Here is a 25929-nt window from a genome sequence, read left to right on the forward strand (position 1 = left end):
GCTAACTGTGACGGAGTTGCCTTTTACTTTGGCAATAGCCTAAGGATAATGTTCTTTCTATCAGCACCTCAACTGGGTCTGTCTGTGTAAAATTGCTCCCATATGGGCCTAGGTTCCAAAACTGGGCTACTTTTAGCCTGTCATTATCAGGTCATATTCAGTTGCATACTCGAATGCAAAATCAAGAGACTAAGGATCTAAAAAGACATTTCTTTTGAAATAGGTCTATTAATTTAATCATTTACTAATGCATTATAAAACCAAAACTATACACTTATGGCTAATTTGGATTATGAAAACTCAAAAATGCAAAGATCATTAGAAAACATGCAAATGCTAATATCTGAGAACCTTTCATTCATGATACATGTAAGCAATGGGCTACAGATTAAAAAATAAAAGGACTCTGTTTAGAATAAGAGGTCATGTCCAGTATTTCCAGCTAAAGAAGACTTTGTATCCAGGACAATGTGGCTTGGTCTGACTATTTGAGTGAAGTAACTAGGGATACAGCCTGTAGTAGTGTCGTGGCTGATGGTACAGTCATGGCCTTTGGAGTCGATAGCTTGATTATGAACCCCAACTCTTCTACTTATTACCTGTACAACCTTCGGTAAGTTACTTAAACACTCTATGTTCCTGTATTCTTCTCTGTGACATGGAGATGATACCCATCTCATAATGCTTCAATTAAATGAAACAATGCATGGACAGTACTTAGTAAAATGTTGACATATAATTACAATGAAATAAATGATATTTATAAGCACTGAAAATTACACCTGAATTATTAATGTGGAACAGCTAATGATAAAAATGTTTTGGTACTATGAACAGAATAATAGTTATAAACAATTATGTTGATGTGAACTAACATCCACTGATTTTTAATATCTAAAAATATATATTAAACAGCCCAGTACCACCAATGCTTATTTAGCATCAGTTATGCTCACTGGCCTTTGAATTAAGCTCAATCACAATCTCCATTGTAGAAATAGTTAGCTTATTAATAAACCGAACACCAGCATCTTAAATAATTTTACCAAATAATATCCTTAAATCCTAGTACAAAGTATTATCAAAATTTAAGACTTCTGGAAGATAAAAATGAAAAGATACTTTCTCATATATACACATATACTCATAAAAATGCAGAGATCGAAACTAAAACAGAGTAGCATCTTGCATAACTGAGTTAAGGCTGAACTACACTCCTTCCAAATTCTATGAATCTGTGCACATGGCCAAAAAAGGATACTGTACGTGATATTCAAATAGTATCGTCCAGCTGGTAATGTTGGATGTAAATCACTTTTCCGCTCTATAAGACGATATAACTTACGAAAAGTAGGTAATGCTGCAGTACGCATCCAAACAATAAAATCCTCATTTATGAACCCATTATTATCTGGTTCAGAATCCAGCATGTACACTGGTTTAACCCAGTTTACTGGCTTTGTTGTATCTTAAAAAAAAAAAAAAGGGGGTGAGGGGAGGGGACAAAATATTCAATTCTATTACGAGTTTCACTGAAAATTCACTCAAATAAAACAAAGATATATAATACACAATCTATTTTTCGTATTTTCAAAGGTATAAATATATTCTAAGAAAGTCTTAAAATCTAGAAACAAACCAATTCCTCATGTAACAACAAATAACTACAAAGATTTGATGACTATCTCCATTAAGAAAATACTAAAAGTATGCCATTGGTAAGATGATTTAGTGCAAAGATATAATGGTAAAAAACATTACATTATGAAATTGAGGCACAGAATCAAAAATAAATTTTAATTTATAACTATAATAAAAAATTGGGTCTGTTTAAAAGAAACTTGCCTGCAGTTTTAAAAGACAATGACTGAAATGCTTATAAGAAAATACTGGAAAAATTCAAGATTAGAAGTACTTATACATTTCCTTTAGAATTTCAGTACATTAGAACGTACAACATATTTTACCTAAGTTGGTATGAAGAAAAGTTGCTGTTTTTTAAAAAAGCATAAACATTTTTAAGATTCTAAAGATAGAAAATTTTAGGTACTTCATTAAAACTCCTAGCTTATATCATGTTTTAAAGAAATATTAGTAAATTTTACCTTTGAATCGTTCTTTTAGACTTTCTCCTCCAGGGGGATTTCTGAATTTCACATTTTTATCTGTCCACCAAGCAATACCTTTCTTTTTCAAAGGAATAGGTATAGGATAAGATTCATTGCCAACAAGAAACAATTCTAATGTATCTAAACAGAAAAAAAGAAGATATTGTTAAATACTGAAAAGCCACAGCACCTACTATACTCTATGAGAAATGAGGATCTGGTATCTGCTCCCAAAAGTGGCTATAACAGAGTAGGCAGGCATACGCTGTACATTTGCTCTTGATTACTTACATGTGAATTACCTATGGTAACTTTATAATCCTAGATGGACTTCTCTTTCTTCAATACAGTTAGAGGTCACTTCTCTTACCTAGCTAACTGATACGTAATAAGATCAAATGTTTTAATATTAACCCAAATAAAATATTTTACAGGGTAAATCTGCTTCTCCTCCTTTCCTTTAAAAAACACATTCCTGGGGCACCTGGGTGGCTCAGTTGGTTAAACATCTGCCTTCGGCTCAGGTCCTGATCCCAGGCTCCTGGGATCGAACCCCGTGTTGGGCTCCTTGCTCAGCGGGGAGCCTGCTTCTCCCTCTCCTTCTGCCTGCTACTCCACCTGCTTGTGCTCTCTCTGTCAAATAAATAAATAAAATCTTAAAAAAAAAAAACCCACATTCTTGAATAGTTTCTGGCTTATCCATTTCTCTATCTGTACTGTCCAATACAGTAGCCACCAGCTACACGGCTACAGAGCCACTGAAATTAGGGCTGGTCCAAATGAATATGTTTTATAAGTATATATTTCAGAAATAAAAAAACTCAATACAAAAAAATAGGATACAAAATATCTCATTCATAAATTTTATATATTGAGTATCACTTATAGGTAAAAAGGTAATTTTGGGGTTCGATAAAATATATTATTAAAATTAATTTCACTTGCTTTTGTTTATTGTTTTTAATGTGAATATCAGAAAATTTTAACATATATACATGTCTCACATTGATGGCTTACATTATATTAATATCAGACAGCGCTGCTTTAAATGATCAACTATACCTTCTTTGCACTGGTATAAATATTCAGAGTTGATGGAAAAGACAGCCTGGTTTTTATTCTATCATATACGAAGTATGAAGTCTAGCAGAATGTCTCTGCTTCTTCTTCCCAGAGAGAAATTCATTCTTAAAATATAAGAATTCTCAAAAACATGTCACAAAACATTATAACATCCCATTAAATAACTAACTGATATATTTATTTTAAAGTTGCTCAGGGCACCTGGGTGGCTCAGCCAGTTGAGCATCCGACTCCTGGTTTTAGCTCAGGTCATGATCTCCTGGTTTCGGCTCAGGTCATGATCTCATGGGTCATGAGATGGAGCCTGGAGTCGAGCTCCATGCCAGCGGGTAGTCTGCTTGTATATTCTCTCCCTCTGCCCCTCCCCCAACTTGCATATGTGCAAGTGCTCCCGAGCGCTCTCTCAAATAAATGAATCTTTAAAAAAAAAAAAAAGTTGCTCAATTTCTCAATTTCAATCATGTTTACTAGACTATCAAATCAATATCAATAAATTACACACATTTTCCTATTTATATATGTTTATAATCTGTATCTTTGTTTATATCTGTATCATACCGTTAAACATGCTGTTGGCAATAGCTCCACAAGGAGCAATTGGCTTGTCTTCATTTCTTCGATAAGGCTCACATTCCTTACTGGGATTCTGAGGTTTAGAAGGAAAAGAAGAGAGAAATTATCACACAGGCCTCTGGGGGAACTATGAGCTAGCCATAACTACTGATTAAAAATTCAATCCCTACATGTGTCTCACTTACAATACATACAAAATAAGTCTGTATTGTAAAGACTATAATACCACATTTAAATACTCAAGTTATTTCTCAATGTTACCATGTTACCTTTTTATGTAACCCTTCCTTGCAAATACTTTGTCATACAGGCATATATCAAATTGACTTTTTTAAAATTTTCGTATCAACACAAAAATCATACCACAAAGAGTTTTCTGCTCAAGAAAAATTAAGAAGCAGCCTCTGGTCAATCCAGTTCTGGCATAATAAAAGGAATCTTCAACTGAAAGCAGACTGGAGGCTCTAGTTCCACCTATGTACTATGTACTAATCAAGTCCCTTGATTTAGCTGGGCTTCACTTAGAAAATGAACGTGTTCAACTAGATCATCTCAAATTTTGCAATTCTGGGTTAATCCCATGGTCCCATGTCCAAGGAAGTAAGGAGGGAGGGTGAGGTTTTAAATATAAATGAACTCGCAGTAGGGCAAATATATTCTAGCCACTGAATTCTTTAGGAAGTTTTAAAAGAAAGGAAAATATTATTTACTACCTAATGCATCAGAGATCCTGAACTAAGCAATGCTAGATACTTTCCAGTAACTGGTTTAGGAAAGCCACTTATTGAGTACCTAATATACCATGTATCCTGCAAGGTGCTAGACACAGAAAAAATAAATAAAGTCCCTGCTTTTAAGCAGCTCACAGTATAATAGAGGAAAGAGATCCATACACAACCATTATATGAAATAAGAGCCATGATGAAGGTGTCTATATTCATTCAATATGTATTTATTAAAATGCCTTCCATGTGCTAAGCACATGCTCCTTGCCCTCATGAGCATACAGTATAGTTGGGAGAACAGAAGACAAGTAAGTAAATATATAATTACAAATTGCAGTTAAGTGTTACAAAAGTGGTATGCAAGTAATTAATGGGGGAGGGCAAAATAAATTACTTTAGAATCTATGGTAAGGAAAAGTTTGCTCTGGAGGTAGTATCACATAAGTTAAGACCTAAAAAAGAATAGGAGACAAGCATGTGACAAGCAGGCAGAAGAGGGTTGTAAGCAGAGAGAATAATACACACCACTGAGAAGGAACTTGTTATTTCTGAGAAGGTAAAGGGAGAATGTAGTTAGAGTATGGGAACAAGCAGAATGACATATGATGATACCGGAGAATTACGCATGGTTCAGATCATCCTGAGATTTTACTCCAAATGGTAGACCACTGAAAGATTATTTAAGTGGTATTTACATTTTTTAAAAGACTACTATGGCAACTACATAAAAAATGGCCTGAGAGTAAGGCCAGAACAGATGATGTGGATAGAGTTAGGAATGCATGATGTGGGGAGAGTTTGTTAAGCAAGGTGAGAAGTGACTTGGGATAGGGTATGAATGAATTAAATATGTAAAGAAGCTATTTTGTATCCAAGGGCACTATAGAAAATAGGCCTCCAGGTGAGAGCACCTCTAGGGCAAGACTTAACCCAGCATCCTAGGCAAACAAAATGTAAATGCCAAAAGGGCAGATTACTTGGTCCCAGGAATGGTTAGGGAGAAGCACACATGACCCAGGGCAGCCAGGCCAAAGGTACATTAAAGATAAAAGTTGGAAACAATGAAGTAGAGTGGAGTGGTAGGTTGATATCAGATTGTGAAGGACCTTACATACAATGTTTTAAGTAACTTAGACTTCAATCTGTCCATTCTTAAAATCTTTAAAATTTTTGAAAGCTACCTGGTCTTAAAATCGTGCATTTTGGTCTAGCTCAGGGACCAATAAATAACAGACTACAGGCCAAATCCAACCCATCAGCTGTTTTTATAAATAAAATTTTACTGGAACACAGTTACAGTGCACCCATTCATGATAAGTATTGTCTGTGGGTTACTCTCATTCTACAGTGGCAGAGGGGAGTAGCAGTGTCGGAGACCATATGACCTGCAAAACGGAAGATATTTACTGTCTGGCTTTTATAGAACCAAATTAATTAGTTCCTAGTCTAGGCTAAAAACTTTTTGCTTGCAGCCTGTAAGAAAAGAATCAATCTCTGCTTCTTTTGCCCTTAGCAAAGAGAGCACGGTGTATCTAAATAAAAGAATGTAAAACCACCACCATTTTCCAGGTCTCTAAAAACGCCCAATGTATAAATCCCAATCAACAAACTCAGAAAGATCTAAGGACTTGGCTGTGTCTCAACATCACCTTCTCTGGATTGGAGTCCTAAAACCCCATATGGTATTGCAAAATATTGCAGACCTAACCAGAATCTTTAAATAGATTTGTTACTTCTTGAGAGCCCAAACATTAGGAACTAGCAATAAAACCAGTAAAGATAACCTAGAGCAGATATATGCTTACCAGGAGCATTCTGGTCACAATACAGTGCTAAATTGCATTCTAAGAGATTCACTGTTCTGAAGGTTTGCTGCACTGGCAGCAATAACATAAAATACTTGGGCACCAACCACTGCTATGAAAAGTTGAACAACAGTCGGGAAACTAAGATCCTCTAGCCCAAACCAGGCTGGGCATCCGAAGGGGAATTTGTTCTGGGAGGCCTGGGTGGCTCAGTAAGTTAAGCATCTGCCTTCAGCTCAGGTCATGATCCCGGAGTCCTGAAACAGAGCCCCATGTTGGGCTCCCCGCTCAGCGGGGAGCTTGCTTCTCCCTCTCCCTCTGTAGCTCCCCATTTGTGCCCTCTTGCTCAATCTCTCAAGCTCTGTCAAATAAATAAATAAAATCTTTAAAAAAATAAAAACCCTCACTAAACAAATTATAAATAACAAGTAACACTTTAATTTCATCCTAACATTAAATTTAACATTTCTAACTAAGCTACTACCACATATTCTTATATCTACCACATTTTCATATTCCCATCATTTTACTTACAAGTAAAGCACTAGAATCTCCATTTAGCTGACTATCATCTCGAGATTTCACATAACGACGATGGTTTTGATAGAAATTAGACAGTCCATAATACATAAACACATTGCCCTAAAGAAAGAGAAGGGAAACAATTTTCATATGAAACTATTATGTATAAACTTGTTTCATGCATACATAAAAGCTGTATCATTTGGACTTTACTAGTTCAGAATTTGTGATAACTTAAAACAAGTACTGGAATGAATCCTACCAATCCTTAACAACCTAAAACACGACAAATTGTAAATAAGGTTAAAGAAGGTATGTTACAAAAATTCAAGAATAAACTTTGAAATGTCCTTAAAGACTTCAGAGAAGCACTATTTGTATGAAAAAAACCCTCAAGGTATCTATTAGCCTATTCTACTTTCAACTTCAAATTTTCTCCAATTCAGATTATTCTCCATCCAGAGTCAACTTTTCAAAGGGATAATGGTCAAACTTTCATTTATTGCCTTCTGAACTTGAATTGAGACATGATAAACTTCTCAACAGGATACTACATAATATTACTAATAAATTAATAATTAGTAAAGTAAGATAATGCGTCAATACATAACAATCAAGAAAAATACTTTAATATAGTTGGAGGAGCCAATTTGGAATAACTTGGGAAAGAGGGTGACCTACATACACTACAATTATTTAGAAGGCACCACAAAACCACCCCCCCTTGAATGACTTAAGGTTTTAAGAAGTAGCAAAAATATTGAGCTATTTTCTCCTTTCCGGTTGCTACCTCTATAGTCTATGATCAAAAATAACTCAATAAAAAAACAGTAACATTTCAAGTAGGCTTTATTTGGTTTGTTATTTTCACATACACAATTACTTATTTTAAAATTTGATTTTCAAATGTCAAATTATGCAAACTTTCCCATTCCACATAAAGAAAATGTTTACATAAAAATTATTTTTGGTTATCAAAAATATCACAAAAACAAAGAATATGCTTTAAAAAAGATCATCTCAATTAAGAAGCAGTACAGTAAATTCAACTTATAAATTGAAAAAGAAATCCTTTCATACTGAGACAAAGTAACTCTGAAAAGGCTGTTAGTCCAATTCAAAGTTTGGCCTTGTGAAGGAACACAAGCTCACAAAAGAATGGGGCTTTTCAGAAAAAGAAGTTCTGAAATAGGTGTTTTTGGATGGGGAAGGAAACTAGTGAAGCTTCTAATCATTGCAAGTCTGTTTTATCTCAATTCTGCCTGTTCAGACAAAAGCAGAACTTAATGCATCCATCTTTACAGTTTTCTTCATCACAGTGAAAAAATTTCAATTTTTATGATGTTTCAAATTTATATATTATTTCTGCTGAAACAAAGTAAAATAAATTCCTGTCTTCTCCCAAATTTATTTTCATGTTTTTTTAGGTAGTGTTATTGTCCTTTATTTCAGAGCAAGAGCACCTCCAACCACTAGATGGCAACCACCCACCGGGGACTACGAAAAGTCAAACTGGCCTTTAAGAAAATTTTAAGTGTAGAAAAACTTAAAAAGTTGACAAGCATTATAAAATTTTAAGTGTAGAAAAACTTAAAAAGTTGACAAGCATTATATAAAAAAGTTGCTTCCTGAAGAATAAAACAATTTTTTTAGTTCAATTTTTATGTAAAGGAAAGCACAAACTGGTCTTGTCATGCCTATTCTGAATCTTTACATCCTTTAGCATCTGTTCAATTTCCAGCAACAGGTATGAATGCAAAGGACACAACTACACACACACACACAGAGTAGTGTTCTCACTGCTTATCAAGACATAAAAGATCAATAAGGTTTCACTACGTGTTTCCATATATGATAATTCGTATCTAATAGAAAAATAATACAATTAAATAATGAATGACTTAGTAAATTTCCAAAGTAAACTTACTTTAGTATTAAAAGTATTAAAATTATTTGATATAAATATGATACAACATTGATTTGTACAGTAATAAAATTTTCCAGTGAAAAGATAAAATGTTTTAAATTTAGTTTATAAAGTACTAAACTATTTAAATAAACACATGTATTTAATTACCAGACAGCATAATGCAATAGTTGAACAAAACAATCTTCCTCAAAAGGATATGGACTTCTCTACAAAAATGAAATAAGTAGTAAAAAAAATTTTAATAAAATTTCAACATTTCTAAAAGCAGGGCTTTTCTAACACATTGGAATACAGACCTCAAATGACTGTTCCAGTGTGAAGTTAATGGTACAAAAACAAGGTGTCGCATTCGGAGACAAACATTTATTGCAGGGACTGGAAGGGTCTGTTCCGGTATAATCAATCTGTAAGAGAAAAATGTAAGCAAGCACTTCCTTGGAGAAAGTGGATACACTGTGAAATAACTTGCTATTAGAAGAAAAAATGAGTCCAATAAAGCAATGTATAGCCCAGAAAAAAAAGCTTTTAAGGTAATCTATTTTGACAACGTAAGGTAATAAAAACTGAAAAGGGTCCTATGTTATTCTACTAGCCCATCTTTCCAAGTAAATTCCTCTCTCCTTTTTACCAGGAGAAATATATTTATGCATAAAATCAGATATAAAATTCTAACTGCATGATATATAAAGATTTAAATAGCTATATAAAAGTCTAAACAATTAAAATACCAAGTTGATCAGAGATCAGTAAATCAATTATTGCTCTTAAATTTCTAATCTTTAATACTTTTCAGTCACCTCAGCTTTCCATGGTACATTTTCAAATTAAAAAAAAAAAAAAAACCCACAACAACTAGTAGGTATCTCAAGAGCTACCATTTTCTTAAAAACTGGGTGTTGTAAAATAGAGAATTTGTCTTGTCTTTGTCCTGGCTTCCTGGCAGGGAGCTTCTAAAACCCTTGGAATTTCCCCAATGACAGGAGAGTATTTGTTTTTGATAAGCCCTTTGATTCACACCCTAGAGTTTCTGCTAGAGACTGCTGAGGATGGGGGTTGGTCCCTAGAAAGACTATATGTGATTAGGGACTTTGGCCCTGCCCAAACTCTGGGGAGAGGGGAAAGGCTGGAAATTTAGTTCAATCATATGGGCCAATGTTTAATCAATCATGCCTGTGTCATGAAATCTCCAAAAAAACCTCTGGAAACAGAAGCACAGGGGTGCTTCCTGGTTGGTTAACCCATTGATGCGCCAAGAGAGTGATGTGCCCTGATTCTATGGGGAGAGGGCACGAGATTCTTCTATATTCAGGACCCTCCCAGACCTCAACTTACGTGTCATCTTCATTTAGCTAGTCCTAATTTATGTTGTTTACAATAAAACTGTAATCCTAAATTTAGCACTTCCCTAAGTCATTCTAGCAAATTATTGAAACTGAGAAGGATCACAAGAACCCCAGATTCATAGCCAATTGGTCAGAAGTGCAGATGGCCTGGAGACCTCTAAACTTGCAACTGGCATCTGAAGGACAGTCCTCTGTGTGTGTGGGGGGGGGGGGGAGGGCGGGGGTCTTAGGAAGCCCCTGGATTTGTAGCTAGTTGACCAGAAGTGTGGGTAGCCTGGGCACCTAACTTGCAGCCAGTGTCTAAAGTGGCAGCAATCTCACTTGGAACTGTGCCCTTACAGCGCTGGAGTCTGATGCTATTTCAGGGTGGTTAGCATCAGAATGGAATTGCAGTACACCAGCTGGTATCAGAAGATCTGGCCTGATAGCTAATATAAGCCTTTTTTTCCATTATAAGAATTAAAAAAAAAAAATTCTGATTGCAGGTTTTGTGTGAACCTAAGTTTTCAGCCCATTTGAGTAAATTACAAGGAGTAGGAATGCTGGATTGTATGGTAAGAGCATGCTTAGTTTTATAAGAGGCTGCCAAACTATCTGTACTATTTTGCATCCCCACCAGCTGTGAATGAGTTTCTGTTGCTCCACATCCTCACCAGCATGTGCTGCTGTCTGGTTTTTGGATTTTCATCATTCTAACAGGGGTACAGTGGTATCTTGTTTTAATTTACAATTCTCTAATGATATATGTTAAGCATCTTTCATATACTACTTGCTAGATGTATATAAGGGACCAAATGTATCCTACCAAAATTCAGTGCTGAAGCACTAATTTTCAATGTGATTATATTTGGAGGTGAGGCCATCGGAAGGTAATTAGGTTTAGATGAGGTCATGAATGTAGGGCCCCCATGATGGGATCAGTGTCCTTATGAGCAGAGACCAGAGCTCGCTCTCTCTCACCCTGTCCTGGGAGAACAAAATGAGAAGGCAGCATCTGCAAGTGAGGAAGAGGGTCCTCACCAGGAACTGAATCTACCAGCAGCTTGATCTTAGACTACCCAGACTCCAAAACCATGAGAAATAAATGTCTGTTATTTAAGCCACCCAGTCTGTGTTTTCTGTTCTGTTTTTGGTTTGGGGTTTTGTTTTGTTTTGTAGCAGCCCAAGCTAAAACAGAGTTTGGTACTAAGAAGTGGGGTGTTGCTGCAACAAATACCTACAAAGATATAAGTGGCTTTGGAACTGTTTAAGGGGTAGAGGCTGGAAGAGATTGGAGATGGATGCTAAAAATATAGACATTAAGGGTAACGGCAGGACCCAAGAGCGAGCCTTGGGGCAAGACTGTAGGCCCAATGTGTCCTGAAGGCAGAAGAGCATCAAACCAAAGAGGATTAAGCTTGAGCCTTAGGATCTAATGTATTTACCTTGCTAGATTTTGAATTTGAAGACTTGCTTAGAACCTGTCACCCCTTTCCTCCTCTCATTTTCTCCACTTTCAAATGGGAAATGTCTATGCTCTGTATTTTGGAAGCACATAATTTATCTGGTTAAACAGGTGCACAGTTGGAAAGACATTTTGTCTCAGGATGAACATACCTCAAGTGCCACCCATATCTGATTTAACTGATATTTAGATAAGACTTTAGAGTTGATGCTGGAATGAGTTGAGACCTTGGGGGACTGTTGGGATGAAATCAAAGTATATTTTGCATGCAAGAAGGACATGGATTTGAGGAGCAAAAGGGGGAATGAATGGACTGAACGTGTCCCCCAAAAATTTATATACTGCAGCCCTAACCCCCAATATGATAGCATTTGGAGGTGGGCCTTTGGGAGGTAATTAGGTTTAGATGAGGTCATAACGGTGGGGCCCCTATGACAGGATTGGTGTCCTTAATAAAAAGAGGAAGAGACCAGAACTCTCTTTCTGTCATGGTAAGGACATAGCAAGAAGGCAACCTCCTGCAAGCTAGGATGAGGGTTCTCACCCTGAAATCAATCTACCAGCACCATGATCTTGGACTTTCCTGCTTCAATGACTGTGAGAAATGACTATATGTTGTTTAAGCCACCTGTCTATGATGTTTTGTTGTAAGAGCCCAAACTAAGATATTGTGTATCTTCTTGGGTCACATATCTCTTCAAATCTTTTGCCCAATTTTTAATTGGGTTTTTCATTTTCTTATTGCTGAGTATTAAGAGTTCCTTGAATATTTTGAATAATAGTCCTTTAATAATCCTTTATCCTTGGATAATAGTCCTTTGAAAAATGTTTTTTCCTACTCTGTGGCTTGTGTTCTCACTCTTTTGATAAAATAAGAATTTTATGGTAAGCAGCCTTTATTTACCTTAATAAAGTTAAAAAAAATTAGCCATTTAATCTTTATTTCTTTTTTTTTTTTTTTTTTTTTTTTTTTTAAAGATTTATTTATTTATTTGACAGAGATAGAGACAGCCAGCGAGAGAGGGAACACAAGCAGGGGGAGTGGGAGAGGAAGAAGCAGGCTCATAGCAGAAGAGCCTGATGTGGGGCTCGATCCCAGATCGCCGGGATCACGCCCTAAGCCGAAGGCAGACGCCTAACCGCTGTGCCACCCAGGTGCCCCTAATCTTTATTTCTAAAACTGAACATTTAAACTTTATATATGTTCAGTTTTTCTTTATAATTGAAAAAAAGATTAAAATCAGTATATTGAAAATAGAGTCAGCAACTAATTGCAATATCTGATTGCTTTTTTAAAAAGATTTATTTATTTCACAGAGAGAGTGCGCAAGCACGCGCAAGTGGGGAGAGGGGCAGAGGTCAGGGAGACAAGCAGACTCCCCACTAAGCACATGCTGGACACAGGGCTCGATCACAGGACCCTGAGATCATGACCTGAGTCGAATTCAAGAGTCCGACACTTAACTCACTGAGCCACTCAGACACCCCAACATCTGACTGCTTGTCAAAAACTACAAAACTGTTTAATAAATCTTGATTTTGTCAAATTCTGATATTGAAATGTTCTCCATCAAAGCTCATTTGTTTACTAATAAAACTTTGTTTAGAGAAAATTTTTATTCACCCCAAATATCTAGAAGTTAGGCATACAACTAAAACAAGCTGAAAACACAGGTCTCCTAAATGAAGACAGGCAAAGCATATGTAATTTATACTATGCCCAAACCTCTCAAATCACTCTTTCAAATTAGTTTCAAGAGCGAAAGAAAGATCATTAAGTGTGATTAAGCAAGAATATATATTATTTATTTGAACAAAAATAATTAATATGATGGAATGTGAAATCTAAGAAATTATACTACAGTATATTAAAACTGATCATTTTATTGGAACCAAGAATAAGGGGGAATAGCTGTAACATTTTCATTACAATCTTTTGATTATAATTTTCAAAATGTATAAAAAATTGGCATGTCTTTTGATTTCAGGAAAATCTGAAAGTATTTTTTTTAAATCACTAGCATTAACATATTAAGCCTTACTACATGCAAGGCATAATACATGGTACAAAAGAGATACAAGAGCAATCATACCTAAACTTCAATATTGTTTACACATTCCCTTCTATTACACACATACTGTATTTTTTATCTGATCCTCACCAAAATCCTATATTGTTATTTCCATCAAACACAGAAAGAACACATTCAGAAACCTGCCCGAAGTCACTCAAATAGCAATAGCCTGCACTAGGCTAAAACCAAATATTTCTGACCCCAAGCCCAAGTTTCTTCTACTGAACTGTTTTTTCCGAAGAAGCATCAGTCCCCTTCACCCTGTAGAAGACTAAAATATATCACATGAATACAAAGAGAACTACTACAAATGCTAAGTGTCAAACTGAATGGTAAAGAGGACCGTAAGCACAAGGTGAACCGATAATTTCTTAACTGAGAAGAGGAGGATTTGAATTAAGCCATTACAAAAAGGAAAGAAAAAAGATGTGTACAAGCGAAAGGGGGGCATTAGAGAAGCAAGAAGGAAGAGGGCACAGCTATATTTCACGACAATGAGCATAAACACTTTGGATTTATGGACAGTTTTCATGTTGGAAGGAAATAAGGCTAAGGAAGGTAAACTGGAGCCATAATGATACTCTGTGTTTTACTGGCTACTGTTTATTGAATGCACGCTAAGTGCCAGACATAATAAGCACTTAATACACATCGTCTCATTAAAAAGTACAATAGTCCCGCAAAGTTTGTTTTTGTTTTCCTTATCTTAACCTAGAAAACTGCTATTTAGGAAAGTTTAGTAATTTTCTCAAGATTACCCTCTTAGTAATTATGAGCAAGAATTCGAACCCAGCTCTGCTTTTCTCCAAAATCTATGATCCTTTCACACTGGTAGGAAAGAAGGTAGGTACAGATTGTGTGAGAGAAGTAACAAGTACAATAAGGCAGCAGGGTATCCTACAGTACCGATAATATAAAGTATTTAAAATGTTTATTTTTTTATTAACAGGTAATACATCACTGTAGAAAAATTCCGCTTGAAAATGCTCACCAGATAAACAGAGTGAAGGGAAGAAATAAACATCCATATTTAAATTATTTACAGGGGCAGCTGGGTGGCTTAGTCGGTTACGCGTCTGCCTTCAGCTCAGGTCGTGATCCCGGGATCCTGGGATAAAGCCCCACATGGGGCTCCCCGCTCAGTGGGGAGTCTGTTTCTCCCTCTCCCTCTGCCCTCCCCTGCTCATGCACTTGCTCTTTCTCTCTCTCTCTCTCAAATAAATAAAATCTTAAAAAAAAAAAGAGAGAAAAAGAAAATTTAAAAAATAATAATTTACAGCCTCTCAAAAGCAATTGAATTTTTTTAAGATTCAGTCACTATTTTAATCTTTTTTGAAGATTAGTTTTAAAAAAAATCAAAAGCTTAATTCTAAACTTATAGCTACAGAACAAATGTAATTCTTTATATTCTAATCAAATTCTATGGATCATAAGAAATCTGTTGTATGTTTCCATAAATTAGAGAATCTGAGTGGGAACAATAAACAAGGATTTTATCTTTTTTTTTAAAGATTTTATTTATTTATTTGATAGAGAAAGCACAAACAGGGGTAGGGACAGAGGGAGAGGGACAAGTGGATTCCCCACTGAGCGGGAACCAAGAGACTATACAGGGCTCATCCCACAACCCTGGGATCACGACCTGAGCTGAAGTCAGGGGCTCAACCAACTGAGCCACCCAGGCACCCCAAGGATTTTACTTCTAATTCAATCAGTGAGTTTCAATCTCACATTTGGAAATGATAAATTAATGAATTAGGTAGCAAATAATGTAAATTATCGTTAAAGAAAGGACAGCAATAGCAAAACTAACTATTATTTTCCAAATGTCTTCTCCATGCCAGAACTGCTCTTAACCTTTTACAGACAGGAAATTGAAAATTCAGAGGTTAAATAATTCCCCCAAACCAAAAGGCTGGTATGTGACTACACTTGTTTCCTGGGGCTACTGTAACAAACTGCCACAAACTGGGCGTCCTACAACAAAATGAAATTTATTCTCTCACAAGTCTGGGCACTAGAAGTCTGAATTCAAGGAGTCAGCAGGAAAGAGGGATTCCTGCCTTGCCTCCTCCTAGCTTCTGGTAGTGGCCATCAATTCTTGGTATTCTTTGGCTTGCAGCTGCAATCACCCCACCTCTGCCTCTATTGCTACATGATTCTCCCTATGTCTCTGTCTTCACATCACCTTCCCTCTGTGCATGTCTATCTCTCCTTATAAGGACATCAGTCATATTGGATAGGAGCCCACCAAAATGACTTCATCTTAACCTGATTACATCTTACTCTTTTTCCAAATAAAGTCACATTCATAGGTACTAGGAGTAGGATTTCAACACATCGTTTTGGGGGGACACAATTCAATTCAGAATCATATCTGTCCAACTCCAAAGACACTGTTCTGTCCATTAGACTGCACTGCTGCTTCCAATGATCTTGAATGGCATGCACCATATGATCATTTAGAAATGTGGAAGTCAATTTAAAAGCCATTATATTTTGGGGTTCCTGCGTGGCTCAGTCAGCTAAGCATCCAACTCTTGATTTCAGGTCATGTCATGATCTCAGGGTCCTGAGATCAAGCCCTGCTTCCTGATAAGCGCTCAGCGGGGAGTCCACTTGTCCCTTTCTCTCTGCTCCTCCCTTCCTCTCAAAAAATTAATAACATCTTTTAAATAAAGCCATTATATTTAAAAATAAAATTGGTGTCAATTGTGAATGTTCTGATGTTTTAAACGGTACCATATCTTCATATTTTTCAACTAAAAGAGATTAAAAACAACTTTATTGGGGTGCCTGGGTAGCTCAGTCAGTTAAGCATCTGTCTTCAGCTCAGGTCATGATCCCGGGGTTCTGGGATCCAGCCCTGAATCGGGCTCCCTGCTCAGCCAGGAGCCTACTTCTCCCTCTCCCTCTGCCTGCTGCTCTGCCTATTTGTGCTCTCTCCTCTCTGTGTCAAATAAATAAAATCTTTTAAAAAAATTTGTTATGATAAGTAGATATTGCCAGGGTCAAAGGTAGGCAGCCCCAAGATGGGCCACTTTGGCATGAACCTTATTTTCAGTTAAAAGTAATCAAAACCCAGCAGACTAAGGAAATGCTCTTCACCTCCCCCTCAATTGCCTGCTTATACCAGGAAGAGAGCTACTAACAGAGATTCCTCTTAACCTAAGAAACTTACCTACAAAACAGGGCAACCTTTGTTTTCTAAATACCTCCTTTTACCTTCCTGCTAACGGCCTTTTTCTCCCTTGTATCCTCATACCCCTACTCCTCTTCTCAGCTCATATATTGGCATAATGTTGCCCGTCTGGGATTTCCAGGTCTGTGTGGGTTTTCCGTACATACATTACCAGATTTGATTTTCTCCTGTTAATCTGTCTCATGTCAATTTGATTCTTAATTCACCTAGAAAGACCTTGAAAGGGTAGCATAAATTCTTCCTCCCGGACAATATCATCCCAAGACTATCTTAATTTTTAGTGTTTGAAATATAAATTTATAATATAAATTTCACACAAAGTTTTATATATGGCATTTAACCCATTTCTACAAACAACAAAAAATAAATTTCAACATAAAGTTTTAGTTTATCCCTTAAAAGTCTTACTAGGGTTATCAAATTATAAAAACTGCCTAGGATGGAACTGATGAAAAGGGCTTTGCTAATTATGTTCCAACCTATATAACAGGGCAGATTAAAGGAACAGATAATTAATGAGTAAAGCAGAGCTTTCTACTTTGAGGAAATACATGGTCATTTCTATATAAAATATTGTTTTTGTATTGTCCAACTGATGTTCAAATATTAGTGGCTTTTACCTTGGTCTCCAGGGCTACTTCCTGACGATAACTTCACGCTACCTCGTATCATGTGGCATCCATTATACTGCCTCTCTAAATCGTCACTGGTCTCATCTCCACCCTCAGTTCCCTTTTTTATATTTCTAGATGTATTCACTTGCTTGACTTTCTTCCATCCTACTTGAAACTCTCACCATCTCTACTTAAAATCTATGGTGAGCTTTTCAAAATTAAGCATACTGTATGTATACAATTTTTTAAATCCTTTTTGGTTGTGCTTCCCTAAAAACTTGACTTTAAAAAAATCAATAATGATAATTCATTAAATCCCTTAATTTCACACTCAACGGTTGTTTTTTGATACCCTGTAAACGGTACTGAAAGAGGACTTACTTCAACTACCTCCAATTTGGCTTCAGTCTGTACTTTCTAATTGATTAAGTTCTTTCCAGTTTATCGCTTCCATCAAGCAAAAGACCCTACAGGCAAAGCATCCCCATGATTGGGAACCAAAATTACCCTCTCAGCAATAAGGACTCCCCTGAGCCAGCAAGACCAGCATGACTGACCCCCAAGACAATGACTCACCTGACCTTTATTGCCCACCTGCCTGTACCCACTGCCATTTGTCCCACATTTTTCTTATATAAACCTAGAAGTATTTTTGACACTTTGGAGATAGCCTTTGGGAAACTAGTCTACACCCTCCCATGTTGGCCACACTGAAATAGATTCTTTTCTTGTTTCACCACCACTCCTCTTTCTGTCTTTGGATCTTGTCAGCGATGACTAACCGAACCTGATCTATTTGGGACCCCCAGAGCCAGGTGCTCTTGCACCCCTGTGCCCTGGCTACAACATCACCACCGTACCAAGTATCCAAGTTCAAATCTCGACATCAACTTTGGCATTAGCCCCCAAGTTTTGCTAATTCTTCCTCAGCAATATACTTAGTATCCCTGAATTTTGACTCTCATTGCTTCCACTACAGATCAAACTTCGAGACCTCATGCTAATATTTTTAAAGGGAGGGGGGAAAGTACATTATATCTTCTAAAAAACGAGGTTAAAATTTTTTTTTCAAAACTAAACATAATTGTATATAATGTGAGACCTGAGAACTTAGAACAACAGCCAACTTAGTGTACTGATGAACAATGCTATTAGATGCTGTAATATCATATAATCATTCTTAAATAATTTCAATTAATTTTAGAAATTAAACTACAAATCCATGTAACTGTTGGTCTATGGTTTCCAATTTTTCAGAACTAATATGTATATAACAGCACTTCCTTTTAAAATAAACCTCAAAAAGTCTGTGTTTGTGTATCGGAGCAGGGGGTGTATTTTATGCCATTTTTAAAACCCTGCACCTCCCCTCCTTTGCTGCAACATTTGCCAATCAACCTGTTTGCAAAATTTTCAGCACTCTCTACATGACTGTTCAAAAGGCAAATTTGTTTTGCCTTTAGACATGGGTAGATATCATATTAATATAAGTTTCATCTTGTACGCTGTAACACTTTCCTTGGCTAATTTCAGTAACTCCTTCAGACACAAAATACCATTCAGATGATCAAAAAACTCTCAATAAACTGTTTTAAAATTTCTTGATTGTACTCATTCAGTTTAATCGATTAATTTGTTCATTAAAGCATCTTAGCCCCTATTAGATGCCAACCATTGTGCTATAGGATGGGAATACATAATGGAAAAATACATTATTCATACTACAAAAGAATTTACAGACTAATGAAATAGAAAGTCATGTTAATAATTACAGGATATAATTTGATGTTATGAAAGGCCATAAGCTAATACCTGTGGAACCTGACAAGCATTTATATGAGGTGGGGAAAGGGAGGAATCAGGGAACATTTTCCATAGTGTTGACAGGAATGAAATTTGAAACAAATGACAGAATAAGAAAAGGAAGGACATTTCGGGTAGACCTGGCAGCATGCCACATTCCAGAAACTACAGTAGTTTGCTATGGCTAGAGCAAAGGGGAGGGGAGTGGTAGGAGGTGAGGCTAAAGAAGCAGAAAAGTAGCCTATCTTGAAGAAAATTACATTCCACGTTAAGGGGTCTGAACATAAGCCTGAATAGGAGAAGGAGTCGTAGGAGAAATTTTAAGCAAGAAAATGAAATATTCAGACTAGCTAAAAAAAAAAAAAAAAAAAAAAAAAAAATCACCCTGTCAGTAATGAAAGAAAATACCAGACTAGAAGCAAAGAAAATAGAATGTTACCGCAATAATCCAGGTGGGAAATATCGAGAACCCAAACTAAGAAAAGAGCAGTGGAAATGGGGAAAAGACAGATTCAAAATATAAAAAGTAGAATCTATAGAACTTAGTGCCTAGAGATGGGATGATGATAAGTAAGCTTAGCTTGACTTCCAGGATTTCTGGTGTGAAAAACCATGTGGATGGTGATTGCACTCACTGTAGGACAGGTTCATCACCGCTTTTCGTGTTGTGAAATGTGTCATGTAACTCAAAGGTCAGCTCTCAGTCCTCCCGTTATGTGAACTATCAGCAGGAGCACTAGGAGTTATTGTTCACACGCTTTTCCTTCAAACTGGTTTCCAGGACACCACGTTTATCTTGTTTTTCTCCTACCTCACTGGCTGCTCCTTTCCAATCCCCTTTGCTGTTCCTCCTCATCTCCCCAACGTCCACAAACACTGGAGTGACTCCGGGCTGTCTAGATGCTCTCACTTTCCTTTGACCTGTAACTACTCTCTTGACTTCATTCCATCTATGTCTTTATAAATCATCTATGCTGATTAACCCTCAAAATTTGTAACCCAAGTCTCAACCTTCCCCCTAGATTCATATATTCAATTGCCTACTCATGATTTTCAACTTGGATGTCTAAAAAGGCATCTCATCCTAACAAGTCAAAAACAGAACTTTTTTTTTCAGCTTCTCACCCCCCAAAACCCCTACTACCGTACCAAAACTATTTCTGCAGTCTTCCCCCAACTCGATAAATTATAACTCCATCCTTCCAATGCAGGTCAAACTATCTTAAAGTTATCTTTGATTCTACAATTTCTCTCACCCCCCACGTTCACTACCTGAGAAAATTCTATTAGCTCTACTTTCATAATATATTCTTTTTTTAATAAAAATTTATTAATCCAACATTTGCCTGTTTTAATAATTCAATATGTAGTAAGTAAACAAATGAATAAATTTTATACGTGATATCTACATCATAATATATTCTAAATCTGCTTTTTACTGCAACTATTCTGCTGTGGCCACCCTCACCTCCTGCTTGAGTTACTGCAGTAGACCCTTATGTGGTTTCCCTGTGTGGGGGCAGAGGGCAAGCTGCTCCAAGATGGGTCATTGTGGTATAAAGATCATTTAAGTTAAAAAGCAGACTCAGGAAAAGGTTTTACCTTCCCCACAACTGCCTAAAAATAATTTACAGGACCTGCTCCAGGAGAGAGCTATCACCATAGATAACTACATTCTACTATGAACTAGATACGGTAGACAGGGAAGAACCTAGCAAAGCCTGCTTGATCAGTCTTCTACGTGCCATTGTTTCTGAGTGGCCCGGCAAACATTTATTTACCAAGCAATTACTCATATTCCTGTGAACTACAGTCTTTCCCTTTGAAATTCCAGACCCCCTACCCTTCTACTTAGTTCAATACACACACACACACACACACACACACACACACCTCATTTTGCCTGTTTTGGGAATTTCCATGTCTATGTGGATTCCCCATATGTACACTATTAAATTTAATCTTCTCCTGTTAATCTGTCTCATGTCATTTTGATTCTTAGTCCAGCTAGAGGGACTCTGAAGAAGACAGGACATTCTCGCTTTCCCATACCTGCTTCTAGTTTTATCCCCCAGGTACTATTCTCCGTATCATGGCCAGAGTGACTCTTTTAACCATAAGTAAGATCGTGTCACCTATCTGTGTGAAACTTTTCAGTGGCTCCCAAAATCCTTATAGTGGCCGCCCATGTGCTGTGCAGCCCACTACTTTACCACTCTAACCTCATCTTCTGTTCTTTTCCACTTTTCACTCTACTCCAGCCACACTGGCCTCTGCTGTTCCTCAAACATCCTACTAAACACACTCTTCAGGACTTTAGCTCTTACTCGTTCTTCTACGTGGAACATCCTTCCCTCAGTGATCAGTATGGCTCATTCCCTGACTTCTTTCAGATATTTACTCAAATACCACTTCTTCCCTGACTATTCTATTTAAAACTGTCAGCCATTCTTCAACCCATCCTATTCCCTTTCCTTCATTTTTCTTCATAGCACTTTTTACTACCCAACATACTTCGGATACAGTGAATTAAGAAGTTAATGAAAGATGAGAATGTACATTATCAACAAGTGTGGACCCTTCTTCTCTAACAGACTGTGTGGAAAAAGAGAATACAGACCAGCACCTACAAGAATCAAAACAAGAGGTAAGAATGCTAGGATCTGAATTCTAGCAATGTGACTAAGCAACGACTTAATCTCAGACTCAACATATCCTTTCAAAGGAAAAAAAAAAAAAGAATAACAACATTACCATTGTGTGACTATATCAAATGACATATGTATGTAAAATTCTTAGCATGGTAAACACTCAAAGGTAAGTCATTCATATCTTTATTACTAAACATAATTAAGATAGGACTTTTCATTTTTTAAGAGGTAAAACTGGAACACACTTATATGCTGAACAGAGAAGGAAAAAAGAGAAGCTGAAGAAAATAAGAGGAAAGTGATGATATTTAAAATTCCTTCTATTAACCTATTTTTAAAAAAAACTTATCAGCAAAAGTGATACACCTAGATTTGCTTTTCACATACAAAACACATAATGCCTTTTACTATGAAATCAAATTCAACTGAATATTATAATCAATATAAAAATGCAATCTATTTTTCAGTGTCTAACTACTAGACTTACATCGAGATGATTTAGCTCCCATCCACTCCATATATTACCACCAGACAAATCTTTCTATATATAGCCTTATTTTGCAGAGACTCCTAACATCTTCCAACCTCAACTTCTGTGCTACCTTTCTTCCACAGCTTAAAACTCAGTTATTAACTATACAGAACAAACTGATGATTACGGGGGGGGGGGGGGGATAGGCGGGGGGATGGGTGAAATAGAGGATGGAGATTAAAGAGTACACTTACCATGGTGAGCACTGAATAATGTACAGAACTGTTGAATCACTGTATTGTACGCCTGAAACTAATGTAACACTGTACGTTAACTACACTGAAATTAAAATAAACACTTTAATTAAAAAAAAAATTTACCAGCTGAGAATCTTGTTATCAAAATAAAGGCCACATTTCTAGCCTCCCTTACAGCTAGTGCGGCCTTGTTACTAAGTGGAGGCAGTATGTGGCAGCTTCCTCCAACCTTCTTTAAAAGGCCTATCCCTTTGTTTTTTATCTCTTCTTTCACACTGCTGCCTGGAAAAGGATGTGACAACAGAGCTCTATCCACCACTCTGGACTGTTAGCATCAGATCCAATCCCTAAGAATGGCAGAGCCGTAAACTAGACAGAGTGAGGACCCCATGAAACGGTACCTCCACCCTAGCCAGAGACTGTGTTTCTAAGGGATTTTTACATGAGAAGGAAATCTTAATTCCTCAGTGTTGAACCCAATCCTAACAGATACACATTGTATGAATCACCATCATTTTCCTAGTTTAATATACTCATTATCAAATACTCGAAGTCTATCCACAATCTGGCACTGGCTTATTTGCCCTTACTCCTATTTTCTCTACACACCTTTTGATTTTCTGTCACTACACCTTTGCGCATATTAATCTCCTTTCTTGGAATGCATCCAACCTCCCATTTAGAAGTGTTATTTATCCTTCCAGTCCCAGCTTAAAGCCCACTTCCACCACAGAGCCTCTCATGGTTATTAAAGACAGATGTGATCTTATCCTCCTTTGAACTATTAAGGTACGTTCTGCTTGTGCCACTCAACTAGCAAGGCTTAGTCTTCCTTTTAGATGTATGATCTCATATCCCCAAAAGATTCTAGGGTTCTTAAGGACTCTCTGCTTGGGCAAAAAAAAATTTTTTTAGAGAGGCCCTGTCCACATTTTTCTAACGTTCACTATGTCCAGAACAGCACTTTACATAATGTGCTCGATGTCAATTAAAACTCTTGATAAATTTTAATTCAGTCTATGAGTTTTTACCACCCAAACCCACTAAATCCTTTATCAGCTAAAATTCAAGGGTAGCCTGACCTAATGTCCAGATTGTAATAAAATCTATTGGATATAAACAACACAAAGTTTGTGAATATGGGAGTGCAAATAACTCTTCCAGATACTAATTTCACTTCCTTTGGATATATACCCAGTAGTGGGACTGTGGGATCATACAGTAGTTCTTTTTTCAATTTTTTGAGGATCTTCCACAATGGTTGTACCGATTTACATTCCACTAGGGTTCCCTTTTCTCGACACCCTCACCAGCACTTGTTTTGTTAAGAGTGGACCTTAAGCACTCTCACCAAAGTGTTCACACCAAAAAAAATCTTTTTAAAAAGGTAACTGTGGCAGGTGATGGATGTGTTAATCAGCTTGATTATGGCGATCATTTCACAATGTATACATACATATATCAAACCACCATACACTGAACACCTTAAAATATACAATTTTTATTTATCAATTATATACGTCAGTAAAGGTAGGGGGGGAAAGTTCATATTAAAGACAACAGTCTATAACTTACCCCAGAAAGAAAGAGGCCACCAGGGAAGAGGAAGTACAGTTCCCTTATTTTTAAAAATTAATGCTTATAAAATGTCAAACGCATACAAGGCACAGTAGAGAATACAATGATAAACTGTAGACCTGCCCATTAGCTTAAATACAAAACACAAAGGACTGAAGTAAAACAGAACAACAGATGTAGATGACTAGATTAGTTTAAGAGTTATCATATTTCTCAGCTTTGTTTTGCTACCATTGTACTCGTTCCTCTAAATAAAACTGTCACTTCTTCTTAGTAATTCTAAAAATACATCCTATTCCTCAGAAACAAACTGAATTTAATGTGCTCGGAAAGGAGGAATTTGAAGGACATGCAGTTTTTACACTGTATAAGAAGGACTGGAAAACTTCCATTTTTGAATGTAAATCTGTCTTAAAGGAAATCAATAGAAGACCTAAACAGGTCACCCAACAAAATGCTGAGTAATAAGGTAAATCATTTTAAGTATTAATTAGATTAAGTTTTTAAAGTGGCATTTTAAGTACACCTTTGAACTAATAATTCCACACTAAAGAATTTATCCTTTCTCCAAAATAAAAATTTCAAAAGCAATTTTTTAAAGGTTGCTTGAACTTTATCAGACTGTAACAAAGAAATGAAGAATGGTATCAAACTGAGCCAAAATTAATGTAAGTTTAGCTAAGGCATTTTTTATCTACTAAATGTATACAAAGGAGGTTGAACACAAGCAATTATCAGGGATCATTATATCTACCTTGAAAGATTATTGAGAATTAGAAAGTTAAACACTGCTATTTTTGTAATACATGATAAATTTGCCAGTATGTTCCTTTAAAACTCTAAATCAAGGGCAGGAAATTCTTTTCTGTAAAGAGCCAGAAAGTAAACACTCTAGGCTTTGCAAACCAAGAAGCAAGGTCGAGGATATTATATAGGTTCTTTATATAACAAAAGAATACAACTTTGCACAAATTTTTATTGATGAAATTCAAAATATCTTAACAACTTGCATACAATTTTCTGATAACACAGGTCTACTAATAAGAATGAAATTATTTTGGGAGGGATAACATTTCACATAATTGGGGTCCAAAGTTAGCGTTCTCTATCATCAAACCAATTACAAATGTTCATCTATAGAACCAGCCTCAGTTCCTGAGCTTGACAAAATGGTCTGGGCCAGCCATATTTACTTTGCTATGCCTCGCTCTAATACTAAAGTTGCTTGAGAAACAAATTAAAACACACCACAACCTCTTAATTTCCAAGAGTCTGCTTCTAAGACACTGCAATTCATTTGAATATTAAAATTTTAAATTTCTTAACATACAGTGCCTTATCTTTAACAATCATTTCTACACAGCAATTTATTCTTCCTTGACTCTTAGCTGTAGACTAAGAATAAACAAGGAATACTACTAAATGCAGAAGAGAAATCTAATCCTCTTAAAAAATCTTATTATGTAAGAATCCAAGTTATAAAGGAATCTAATTAGGGAATTAGGGAAACAGAAAATAACCAGGATTAAGTAACTGAGGGCAGTAAATGACAGAGTAAGATAAAAGCAGAGAAGAGTTGGGATTTCTCTATCAAACATGTTGCGGGGCGGGGGGGGGGGGGGTTCGACGCCACTAAAATTTAATGAAAATGTCTCTTGAACACTTACGGCAATATTAATTTGAATTAAATATTTAGTTTTTAAATTTACTCTGAGTATTACTTTGGAAAATGTACTCATCTGAT

At 36.4% G+C, this 25929-nt stretch overlaps 1 protein-coding gene across 1 annotated transcript in view; it reads right to left on the reverse strand.

Annotated features, from left to right (window-relative positions):
- TMEM30A (transmembrane protein 30A) overlaps positions 1-25929 on the reverse strand; it is a 34239-nt gene that overhangs the window by 3886 nt on the left and 4424 nt on the right. The window contains 5 exon segments of the mRNA XM_026507067.4: positions 1262-1468; positions 2106-2249; positions 3750-3837; positions 6829-6936; positions 9043-9150. Of these exon segments, the coding sequence (XP_026362852.1) occupies positions 1262-1468; positions 2106-2249; positions 3750-3837; positions 6829-6936; positions 9043-9150 (655 nt within the window).

This window comes from Ursus arctos, unplaced genomic scaffold (assembly GCF_023065955.2).
Source record: "Ursus arctos isolate Adak ecotype North America unplaced genomic scaffold, UrsArc2.0 scaffold_29, whole genome shotgun sequence".
Lineage (NCBI taxonomy): Eukaryota > Metazoa > Chordata > Mammalia > Carnivora > Ursidae > Ursus > Ursus arctos.